Raw genomic sequence first — 12,627 nt, 5'->3', positions numbered from 1 at the left:
TCTTAGTGTAAACAGATCTCGACAAACAAACGTCCCGAGCACATAATGTTTGGATGTAAGAAGTTTGGTCTGTTTGATTGAAGATAATGATGGCTGGAGGTTGTTTTTACAAGTCAGCTTTTGGAAATTATTGTAGTAAAGTATATTCTTTTGCTCAGTAGTTTTTAACGTTTGAACTCTTTTTATGACATTTACCCGACATTGGCTGTTTTCCCATTTTACCTCAACAATCTAAGCTGACCGACTACAGGCAGTTTGCTCAAAATATTATTCGTGTGTGCCATTTGTGTTATTGTATTGTTTGTATTTATCTTTCAAGGCAAAGTAGTAAGAGATTTTTCAACAGTTGAAAACCTAATGTCAACCTAAGACCCATAACCGTTTTACACTGTAAACAATGGCATAATTTTTCTGTAACTATTTCAGTCTGGTGTAATTTTGACCACGGTTTGTGTTCTGGATGGAGTCAATCGTCTTCAGATGATTTTGATTGGACGCTGGCATCTGGTTCCACGCCATCCTCTTCTACGGGTCCAACATCCGGTCAGGGCGGTTCAGGTTAGACGTCCTTGTTTATCCGTTTATGTTTTGTTAGTTTATCACTGTACCCATTAAGAAATATTTGATAATATCGCAGTTTTACTGTATACATGTATTTATATTTTCTATATCCGTAGGTAATTATATGTACATCGAGGCGTCCTACCCTAGAACATCTGGAGAAAAAGCGAAACTTGTGGTCAGTGTTCCAAATAATGGAAATCCATCGTGCCTTTCATTTTACTATCATATGTATGGAGCATCGGCTGGAACTCTCAATGTCTACAGTGGCAATACCAAAGTTTTTTCGGTGTCTGGAAATCAGGGAAACAACTGGTTGATTGTGGAGAAAACCTTACATTTGGTTGGAGCGGTGAGTAGATTCAGCGAAAACAGGAAATAACTTCATGAGATATTTTTTAGCTGAAATTTAAACAAAATGTTTTTTGTTATTTGCTGGGCTCGTGGGGAAGGAAGGCAAGTTCATCCCGACTCTTATAAATGCTAGACATGAGTAAGATTAGCCACAAGATGTTCGGCATTTTAAGGCACCTTTTTGCAGGGACCGCGGAGGGGGGGGGCTTGGGGGCTTTAGCCCCCCCCCCCAATATTTCGAAAAAAAATAAAGACTTACAAAGAGAAGTCTCTAAAGCCCCCCTCCCATTTCAAGTCACTAGTCAGCCCCCCACCCACCCCCCGCCCCCCCCCCCCCCATTGGAAATATGTTCCCCGGTCTCTGCTTTGTCGTGATTTTTTGACGCAACGTCTAATATTTCAATACCAAATTTTCTACATTTACCAAAACATGATTTAAGTGAGAATAATATTTCACAGTTAGTGTATTTGATGCACTGAATTTGTTGTAAAGCCTTAACACCAACGTTGAGGAAATATCTGATTTGACAAGGTGAATCAAAGGTATCTAAATAAAAATTTTGACTAAAGCAATATATCTATTTCTTATTCCGTTTTGTTCCTAATGTATGCGAAAGTAATTCGAAAGAATGATGCAAATTGTGTCAGAAGACCGCTAACTAACATATGTTTTCAGGTTACATTTGAAGGAATAACTGGAGGTTCATATACAGGCGATATCGCCATTGATCAAGTGAAAATTACCGAAAACGAATGTACAGGTAAGCATTTTTAATGGAATAAACAATAGTAAAAAGTGAGAGCACAAAATTTAAGCAACAGTCATAGGATAGGAATAGGTCATTTTCGTGTTACCTTTTGCGTTAGTTTATTTTGCCTCTGACTCCAGCTCGTGTCTCTTTGTAAGAGAATGCAATTATTGGAAACAAATTTTAAAAAATCTCTGAATCGAGACTTGCTTCCGAGAGAGGATAGTGCTCCTGGAAAATGAGATACAAATTAACAGCTTAATTATATAGCTGTCAGTAAATCCTATATTGTCAGCACAGCTATTTTTCCTTAATTTCTGAGAACTGTCCAATTTGGGATTAAATTTGGATAGTTTTAATTAGGACTTTCAGGTAAAATGCACAAACTGTTCAATTTAAGAAAAATTGGACAGTTTTGTCTCAGCCAATCAAATCGAAGAAAACACAACATGTGACGGATATTAGCCAATTAGCACAAAGCATAGCGTCAGCGCTGTAAACTGGTCGCCGATTGTGAGTCGACAATGGCGGAATTTTATAAGGCAAGTTTGCTACGTTTTTCCATTCCTTTTGAGTTTTTTAGCAATGGTAACAACAAAGAGAAATTTTCTACGTTGCCAGAAGAGGAGCTAGCTACACTAAGAAGCAAAAATCAAGAGCAAAACGCCTCCAATAGTACAAAACTTGGGTGAACGTAAATGCAGCAAAGCGAAGCAAGAAATCTGTCAGATATTCATCGCCATGAGCTAGATGAAATTCTTTGTCGTTTTTTGCTGAAATTCGAAAAGAAAAGACGGTGATGAAATACAACGAGATAGTGGAAAGGAATTTGTCAGATTCAAGAAGTTGTAAAGCTCTTCGGACACTTTGTTTACGACTTTCATTGATTGATGCAGTGTTTTCACTCACTTTGTAGCAAGCTTCGCAAACTCGGGTGAATAAAATTGCACTGTTTTGTTGAAGTTTGATTTGTGAAGACAATGCTTTGTGTGAGTTGCATGTGCTGTGTTATACTACTATTGTTGATTCCCGTTCTGGACACAAGTTTATTGTTTACGCTAGATTGACTGACTACAAGCTATATAATTAATATGTAACCGGACTAAAATTAGATTCAAAAAATTCCTCTGACAGCCAAATTGGACTCGGCCTACGGCCTCGTCCAATTTTGGCTGCCCTCGGAATTTTTTTCATCAAATTATTTCCAAATTGGACAGCATGTAGTCCAATTACGTATACAAATTGGTATCCGATTATTTTTAGTTTCTTGTAGCTTTGACGCTGGCTTGGAATCGTGCTTCGGCTGGAGTCAATCCAAGTCAGATGTATTTGATTGGAAAATTAGCTCTGGCCCGACACCACCCTGGTCAACAAGACCATCGTCAGATGTAAGCGGAACTGGTAAGTTGCCTTTGATTTGCAGTCTAGAGCTAAGCAGAGTGCAGATGAACAGAACAGAAGGATTCTCACTTAACCACTGATGAAGGGCTAGGCCCAAAACGTTTGGTTTGTTATGGACTTATCTTGGCACTTTAAATAACATTTATTCTCAATTTTCACAATTACAAGTGCCACACAGCGAACGAAGATTTATTCTTTCAAACTAGGATTATTAAAGTTGTTCATAAAGTATACCATTTAGATCAAGAATAACCTTAATCTGCAAATGTTCAGGATGGGCCAAATTTTGCACCTAAATGTATTATATGCACTCCTTGTAACCGTTGTAAACCGCAAGCACATGATATGTTCTCATTCCATAGGAAAGTATATGTACGTTGATTCCTCTACTCAATCACGTGGCAAAAATGCCAAGCTTCAGCTTGCAGTAACAAGAAGTAACTCATCTTCGTGCTTAACGTTCTACTATCACATGTACGGTTCGGATATGGGAACTTTGATCGTCTTCAATGGAAATGTCAAAATATTTACTAAGTCAGGAAATCAGGGAAACCTTTGGAGAAAAGGAACAAGGACCGTGCATTTGAGCGACGTGGTAAGAATACCTGTATTGGTGCACATTGTAACCCATGTGTGACCAAGCATTGCAAGAATGTTGTCCCCACTGGCCGAGTCAAAGTTGACCTTTGCGAATATTTTTATTGCTTTTTAGCGGAACTCTCGCAATGAGACCACTAATTAATTCCAACTATAATCACCATTTATGTAGCAAAATCTTTTTGTCGTTTGCTTTAGTGATAAATCTAAATGTTTAAATGATTGCCTTATAAATATGTAACAACATTGCGTTTGTTTTCCTAGCTGACATTTGAAGGAATAGTATCGTCATACAGGAGCAGGGCCATTGCCATCGATAACGTCACAGTTAGTAAAGGAGACTGTCCAGGTAAGACTTATTTGGCAACCGCTGACAGCTGATAAGTAGAGTCTGCGTTTGAGTCTAACGACCCATCGGAAAAGCCCTTATCTCTAGGAATATTTTTTCTTTCCCTCCCCCACTAAATGTTTGTTGAAAGTATCCACATCCAATGACATTTTAACAAAGGACTCTTTGGTACTTTGCCTTTATTGTTTCTTCGAGATATTTATAAATTTTAGTTTTTTCGTGGGAGATCACATACCTGCTTTTAAAGTATTTTGCTTCCATTTTTGCTAATCCAGTGACTGCAACCTTGTACCTCGAGTCTTGCGCAAGCTTGACGACGACTGCAACTGTTGAGAGCTTTCCTGCAGGATCAGTTTTGATTGGTTAAAAACAGTAAAAAAAAAACAAAGAGTTGCTGGGCTATGCTTTTGTCGACTTGCAATCAGAACTTTTGAGGGTCCCTCGTTTACTTACCGCTTGTCAGTGAGAACGAAAGCTCTGGGTAGAGAGTGCAAGAGCGGCAAATACTCTGAGACCACAGATCGGTAACCACTTTACAATTTTTAATGATGTAAATATACGAGCATCACGACGGGCTTTTTTTTTCATCTTAGTGCCAATTGCATTTTGCGACTTTGATGAAGGACTTTGTGAAGGCTGGCGGCTGTCTGGTTCTGGTGTCTTTAACTGGACACGTCATAGAGGACCAACACGATCTCCTTCTACAGGTCCATTTGGTGATCACACTAGTGGATCGGGTAAGGGCATGGAATGTTGTCTTCATTTCAATGCAGAGTTTAAAAGGGCTATGTCATGCAATTTTAGGTAATTTCGGCACTCACCAACTGGTCATAGAATTAACTGAAATATTACAATAATGCCTTAAAACTGTAGAAGAATTCGAAAGAAACCTAGAAATGCCTAGGCCCAAAAGGGGCATGGATGGGCAAAATTCGCGAAGACTAAAACTGACTGCGTTCGGGTAAACTTAAAAAACGTCGGCCCGACATTTTTCAAGTTTATCTCAATTTGTATGAAAGTGTCATTTACAATGCTCGAAAATCATCCTTGTCTGTTATGTTGCCATGATTTTATCAGGAAAGACTTTTGCTCTGCCAATTTGAAGTTTAGAGCTCTTAAATCTCGAAAATAGATAAACGTACATAAAATACCGTGACAAAGCCCCCATAACGCGTGAACGGTACAAAAAGGCAGAGTTAGACAGCAGTTTGTGCTTTTCTTCACAGACAAACAAATATTTAATTTCCTCTTGCTGATTTTGGGACGATACATTTAATTATATTTACAGGATACTATATGTACATCGATACGTCTTCGCCCCGAGTCGACGGTGATAACGCAAAGCTTGAGGTATCTGTACTGGCAAATGGAGAAGTGTCTTGTCTCACATTCTATTATCACATGTATGGAGCCACTATGGGAACTCTTACTGTCTTCAGTGGAGACACGGTAGTATTCAACGCGTCAGGAAACCATGGCTACCTCTGGACAAAGGTGGAGAAAACCATTCATTTGGACAAAACTGTAAGTTTAAATAGGTAACATAAAATTATATAGTTTTCCTGGTAATCCGCAGTGGAGCAGTATATTGCCCACATCTTCCCATTTACTTAAAAGAAAGATACGGATACTGCAGAACAACACTCATTGTTGTTTAATGAACCACTGCCATTTGCACATAAATTCTATCTGTTGTCAGAGTACACAGACGTACTAAAAAAGCAAAACAAAACAGTAAACCCTAGAAAACCCGCAGACATGCGCACATGACACGGAGACAGACAGACAAGCATGTAGGCAAGCTTGCAAGAAGTCTGGCACCCTTGCGGGTTGGACATCTCAGTAAAGGTCTTTATTTTGTGTTATTTTGTCGAAAATTCTTTGTTTAGCTGTTTCTGTTGCTTTTTTGCAAAGAGACGAGTTATTTGTTAAGTGTTTGGCCTTTGGTCCTATTTTAAAACTCACTTTTCATTCATCTTGAATTCATCTAGGTTACATTTGAAGGAATAAGAGGAACTTCTTCGACTGGTGACTTAGCCATCGATGATGTCTTGATTACCAATGGAAGCTGCCAGGTGCACACTTCAACTCCAGCGTTTTCCACAGCATCCACATTTGCTCCTTCGTGGTCTTCAGCGTTATCGACGTTTATAGCTTCCACAGCCAAGCCTTCAATGTCTTCAGGTTCATTGTCATTTAAACCTTCCACTGCCAAGCCTTTATTGTCTTCAGGTTCATCGTCATTTAAACCTTCCGCTGCCAAGCCTCTATTGTCCACAGATCTATCCACGTTTTCACCGTCCACAGTAAAGCCGTCCTTGGTTTCCGGTCCATCAAAATTTAAGCTTTCCACTGCCAAGCCTTTATTGCCGTCAGATCTATCCACATTTAACCCATCCACTGCCAAGTTTTCATTATCTTCAGTTGCATCGACGTTCAAGCCTTCTATGGCCAAGCCTTTCTTGTTTTCAGATCCATCCACGTTAAGTCTTTCTACTCGCAAGCCGTCCTTGTCTTCAAATCCATGGGCATTTAAGCCTTCCACTCCGAAGTCTTCACTGTCTTTAGGTCCATCGTCCTTCAAGCCTTCTACTGCCAAGACGACCTTGACTTCCGATTCGTCGATGTTTGATCCTTCCACTCACAAGCCGTCCTTGTCTTTAGGTCCATCGACATCGAATCCTTCAACTGCCAAGCCTTCGTTTTCTTCAGATCTATCCACGTTTTCTCCGTCAACTGTCAAGCCTTCATTGCCTTCTTGGCCATCGTCACTCAAGCCTTCCACGGCCAAGCTGTCCTTGTCTTCAGATCTATCTCCGTTGATTCCTTCCACTGCCAAGCCTTGGATGTTAAATGCTTCCACTCACAATCCGTCCTTGTCTTTAGATCCATCGACATTGAAGCCTTCCACTGCCAAGCTTTCGTTTTCTTCAGACCTATCCACGTTTTCTCCGTCTACTACCAGGCCTTCATTGTCTTCAGGTCCATCAACATTTAAACTTTCCACTTCCACGCCTTCATTGTCTTCAGATCTATTCATTTATACTCTGTCCACTGCCAAGCCGTCTCTTTCTTCATGGCCGTCCCCGTCTTCATGGCCGTCGATACTTATTAACTCTTCCATTGCCAAACCTTCATTATCTTCCGGTCCATCGACATTTAAACCTTCCACTGTCAAGTCTACATTGTCTTCAGGTCCATCGACGTTTAACCTGTCTACCGTCAGGCCTTTACTGTCTTTAGGGCCATCGACATTTGAACCATCCAATGTCAAGGCTTCATTTTCTTCATATCTATCAACCTTTAGTCCGTCCACTGTCAAGCCGTTCTTATCTTCAGGGCCACCGACATTTAAGCTTTCCACTCACAAGCTCTTCTTGTCTTCAGGCCTATCAGCGATTTCTCCGTTCACTGTGAAGCCTTCACTGTCTTCAGGGAAATCGACGTTCAAGCCTTCCACTGCAAAGCCGTCATTGCCTTCATACCTATCCACGTTTACCCTGTCTACTGTCAAGTCTTCATTGTCTTCTGGGCCATCGACATTAAAGCCTTCTATTGCCAAGCCTCTATTGTCTTCAGAACTATCTAAGTTTATTCCTTCCAGTCTCAAGCCGACCTTGTCTTTAGGTGCCTCGATGTTGATCCCTTCCACTCACAAGCCGTCCTTGTCTTCAGGGCCAACGACATTTAAGCTTTTTACTAACAAGCCTTCACTGTCTTCAGATCTATCCACATTTTCACCGTCCACTGCCAAGATTTCATTGTCTTCATATCTATCCACGTTGAGTCCGACAACTGCCAAGCCGCCCTTTTCTTCAGAACCATCGACGTTTAAGTCTTCCACTCACAAACCGTCCTTGTCTTCAGGGCCATCGACATTTACGCCTTCTACTGCCAAGCCTTCATTGTCTTCGTATCTATCCACATTGAGTCCGTCCACTGCCAAGCCGTCTTTTTCTTCAGAACCATCGATGTTTATTCCTTCCACTTACAAACCGTCCTTGTATTTAGGGACATCGACATTCAAGCTTTCCACTCAAACGTTTTCACCGTCTACTGTCAAGCTTTCATTGTTTTTAGAGCCAACAGCATTTAAGTCTTCCACTCAAAAGCCGCCCTTGTCTTCTGGGCCACCGACGTATAAGTCTTCCACTGCCGAGCCTGCATTGGGTTCAGATCTAACCACGTTAAGTTCGCCCACTGCCAAGCCGTCCTTGTCTTTAGTGTCATCGACGTTAAATCCTTTCACTCACAAGTCTTCCTGGTCTTCAGGGCCATTGCCTTCCCTTTCAAGAAGGTCATCCTCTGGTTTTCCAGGTATTGTTTAATTATCTTATCTCTGTAACCATTTCTGCAAAACAAGCAGCCTATAATATTATTTTTTTGTGTTGTATTTCCTCTAAAGATACTAGATAAACTGTCATTTTATCTTCCACTTAAGGTGGTTGGTAACGGGTTTTTGAACTTTTACTTGAATCAAAACTACTAATAAGTATCATTTATATCAGTGGTGAACAAGTTAAAGTCGTTTTCTTGACATGTCAGGTTACTGTAGCAACATAATAAGCTGTTAAAAGCACCTTTAATTTTACCTTTAAGTTCTTCTAACTAAAAATAGCCTGATGGCCCCCATTATTTGTTACCGAATTGTTATTAATATTTTAAGGATACATTTGTAGTATCAATTTACATTCATGGCAAAATTGTCAGTATTTTCACTGCCGTTTTGTTTTCTTATCTTTTTATTAACTAGACAGCACTCCTACCACCAAAACTTTTCAACCAGCTACCTCTGAGACCCCCCTTACACCAAGAACACCATCATTAGAAGAAACCCAAGATTCAATCATGTTGGAAGTTCAAGACCTAGATATCAAAAAGGTACATTTTTTAGTTATCATCATCATAAACATTATCGTGGTCATTGTTATTGTTTTTATTTTCTTGTAACTAAACAATTTTCCAATGAAAGGTTTAATTATGATTGCACAAAATCGAAGATGGTGGATCAAAGATGACGGCTGATCGGAGTTATGTCTTTATTTCTATGTCATATGACATCATCATCACATTCCTAAATTGCAATTGCAATGAATGATAAAAACCATGTCCAAGGTCGACGCTTGTCCCCAATCAATGTTTCTAAATGTAACCTCCTTAACATGATCGACTTATTTCTTGTTTGTTTTCTTGTGTATTAGTGGAACGAAATAGATGATAACTTTAAAAGAGAAGTTGCAAGAATTGCTACAGATTATTGTGCTGCTGACGAAAACCAGTGTCAATTTGCCTCAGTAAGGTAAACAAAACAACAACAGTAAAAAATTGAAGTAGATTACATAAACATACAAACACAAACAACAACAGCTAGCAGGACAATTTCTCAAGCGCATTTTCTCGATTAAATGCACGGCGTCTCAATACGTAGTCTGGTTTCCATATAGAAATTCAAACGTAGAATGAAATATTACTTTTATACAAAAGCATATCACCTGGACTATTAGGCTAAGTGACAGAATTTGTTTTTGAAAATATCACTCCATAGGAAAGGGAGGCACCTCTACCATATTTTCAGGATGTATCAGTAACTAACGTATTTAATTAAAGCTTCGGACTTCAGCGTCAATATTTTGATCTTTATCTCTTATTTCCATTGATTTATGTGTTGTTTGTATTTTTACAGGTCTAATAGCATTTTTTTGTTTGTACTTTTGACAGTTCCCGTCGAAAACGGTCGTCTAACAACATGGTATTTACAAGCGATATGGTTAACATCCTCCCAGGTTACCCAAAGCAGTCGCCTGATAATCCTTCAATAACCTTGTTAGCTTTCTATTTACAACATTCCCAAGGTATCGTTAGCAAAAGCGTCCTGAAAGCAATCGTGGAGAGTGATGTGTCGAGTCTTGAAGGGTCGATCGGTGGAACCATCTTAAGGGTTCAGTCTTCTCCAACCAGGAATGGAAATGGGAAAGATGACGGCAGTGACGAGGAATCAAATCCAATGAGTGCTATTATAGGAGCTGCTGTGGGAGATGGATTACTGTTGGTTATTGTCGGTGCAGCTATTGTGTTTGTTTTCAAAAGACGTAACAGGTAAGCGCATAGTTAATAGAGGGAAATCGCGAGGAAGCCAGACAAACAACAAAAGATCAAGCCAAAAGGCCAAGATTTATGTTGGAAGGTTCAGGACCCTGCACATCTTTTGTTTGCACTCGTGCGCTATGCATGAATTACGTATTCGCAATGTTTGAATTCGTTAGTTGCGTGAACACACACAACCACCTCTTGTATTTTGTCAGGTTTTGTGCACGGTCAACCCTCCAAAATAGCGAACAAAACATACAACAAAAAACTTTGCCGGGCTTTCTTACCATTTTCCTCTATTAACTATGTTAAGTGACACAGAATGTATAAACCAACTGCATCCAATCAGCAAGGGGCATCCAACGCATCATTGCGGTGTTTGGAAGGCCTGTAACCCCTAAGATTTTATTGAGTGAAATGTCACCTCGGATCTTCGTAATATGACGACATGACACCTGAAAGTTATTTTCAGAGAAGTAAAAATGTTGTGTTGGGTGCGGAAAACGCCAACTACGATTTTCGAAAAGGTAACAGCAGCTCGCAAATTCGGGTAATGTGATTTTGTTCCCTAAAAAATTCTGCCACTTTTATATTTAGCTTGAATTATATAAAGATGTAACTGTGTTAGTTTACACAAATAGATACGGAATAAACACAGTACATCGTCACTCCCAGAATCCTTGTTGGCTGCTCCTGAATCAGCTCACTTCAAAATGAACTTGATAGTTTTTTTTGTGATAAAGTAACTAGGTTATATATTTATGTTTAATCATATATGTAGCCGTGAAATCCCCCTTTTCTCGAACAGTTAAGAGGAGAAACGAAGATTAATTCATGAAATCGGGTGCAGTTTTTTGCTTAGTAGAGCAAATTCAACGTAAACGACTTTCCCCTCGAGTTATCGGGAGATTCGAGAAATTCGGGGTTCAATAAATCCGGTTTTCACAGGCTGTATAGTAAAAACGTTTTTTGTAATGGGGAGTATCTCCACTTTTCTCTCGATCATACCGATACTATAACATGGAGTTACCATAGCAACGTACGTGGCGTCAACAAAGTAGTTGTAACAGATTTGAAATCACATAACACCAAATACCTTTTTGTGTAATTGTGTAGATAATCTTGTCCATGTTAATTTTAGTTCTTATTTTCTTACTATATGATGGTTTTCTTTACTTAATGATGGATTCCCAGGTTTCAAGTAATTTTTAAAAAAATTGCAACGTATACTGTTTTGAGTTAATAAAGAAACTTACTTTTCCCCTAAGATTCAAGCGAAATGCAGAAGAGACGGCCAACAATAATTACAACAACAATGCCAACAACAATGATTCTGGAGAGCTCGAGGAGCACTGTTACGCTAACAGTAATGTCCTATATGTATCATCAGATGAGATCTGGAAAAAAGGGACTTGTAAAGCCATTGAAATGAAGCGTACTTGTTCACCTGGTATTGCACCTGACAAAGAGCTCGAGGATCATTGTTACTCGAAAAATAATGTCCTGCATGTATCATCAGATAAGATCTGGAAGAAAGGGAGTTGCAATAACAGTGCCAGCTACAACGATTCTAGAGAGCAAGCTACTGAAATCAAACGCACTATTTTATCTGGCATGGTACCTGTCAGAGAGCTTTACGCAGAAAATAATATTCTGTATGTATCATCAGATGAGATCTGGACTAAAAACGGAAGTGACAACAACGACGCCAACTACAAAGATTCTGGAGAGCAAGCTATTGACATGAAGCATACTTGTTTATCCGGTATTAAACCTGACAAGGGACTCAAGGAGCACTGTCACGCGAAAAATAATGTTCTGTATGTATCAGCAGATGAGATCTGGAAGAAAGAGAGTTGCTGAACATTTTACCATCAAACCATTAGTGGTGATCCAAGAGGATTTGAACAAGAGAAAAACGATCTTTAACGTTCATGTATTTTATCCCTAAGTTAGTATTTATCCTGAATTTTAGGACATAGTTTATTTAATTATTTATTTATTTTTTTTAGTTTAAATCTGTCTTTGGCACGTTCACGGCTACGAGTCTAGAACTCATCCGTGTTATGTGGATAAATCTAATGACTGACTGACTGACTACTTACTTAGGTCTGTATAATGTAAATACGCACAGCAATGCTCTTCTTTGTTCTTCTCTAATTACAGTCGAAGCTCTCGTAAGCGGACACCCTCGGGACGCGAAAACCGTAACTGGAGCTGGCCGCTTACGAGAATGGTTCCCTTAAGCGGCCCCTAGAGATGCAGGTAATAGGTGGCCGCTTACGGGAGCTTGCCCAGCTAACAATAACCGGACGGACGTTGATGACGACAAAATAAACACTGAAATATGGTACTGTTATTACTGTAAAATCATTGTGACGAACGGCGATGTGAAGTTTATTGATAAAAACAAAATACAGAGGTTGTTAACAGGATTTTCTTTGGGGTGTCCGCTTACGGGAGCTTAAAAACAAAGAAAAAGTCTAAGTCGTAATATCTGAAAGTGTACGCGTCCGCTTACGGGAATGT

General features: G+C 39.5%; 1 protein-coding gene across 3 annotated transcripts in view; it reads left to right on the top strand.

The window, feature by feature from the left end:
* The window catches only part of LOC144648698 (uncharacterized), a 197,111-nt gene extending 184,484 nt beyond the window's left edge, over nucleotides 1–12,627 (top strand). For 2 of the 3 annotated variants that reach the window (XM_078508256.1, XM_078508316.1), the window contains 13 exons: nucleotides 427–558; nucleotides 678–913; nucleotides 1,592–1,676; nucleotides 2,928–3,065; nucleotides 3,428–3,660; nucleotides 3,927–4,011; nucleotides 4,605–4,748; nucleotides 5,300–5,535; nucleotides 6,003–8,328; nucleotides 8,765–8,892; nucleotides 9,213–9,310; nucleotides 9,730–10,107; nucleotides 11,367–12,627. In XM_078508256.1, coding sequence (XP_078364382.1) covers nucleotides 427–558; nucleotides 678–913; nucleotides 1,592–1,676; nucleotides 2,928–3,065; nucleotides 3,428–3,660; nucleotides 3,927–4,011; nucleotides 4,605–4,748; nucleotides 5,300–5,535; nucleotides 6,003–8,328; nucleotides 8,765–8,892; nucleotides 9,213–9,310; nucleotides 9,730–10,107; nucleotides 11,367–11,961 — 4,814 coding nt within the window. In that variant the 3' untranslated portion in view covers nucleotides 11,962–12,627. The remainder of the gene's footprint in view (nucleotides 1–426; nucleotides 559–677; nucleotides 914–1,591; nucleotides 1,677–2,927; nucleotides 3,066–3,427; nucleotides 3,661–3,926; nucleotides 4,012–4,604; nucleotides 4,749–5,299; nucleotides 5,536–6,002; nucleotides 8,329–8,764; nucleotides 8,893–9,212; nucleotides 9,311–9,729; nucleotides 10,108–11,366) is intronic. The other variant, XM_078508206.1, reaches the window with a different exon arrangement.

Source organism: Oculina patagonica, chromosome 1 (genome assembly GCF_052425735.1).
Source record: "Oculina patagonica isolate OP01 chromosome 1, crgOcupat, whole genome shotgun sequence".
NCBI classification, from domain to species: Eukaryota; Metazoa; Cnidaria; class Anthozoa; order Scleractinia; family Oculinidae; genus Oculina; species Oculina patagonica.
This window is presented reverse-complemented; position numbering and strand designations above follow the sequence as displayed.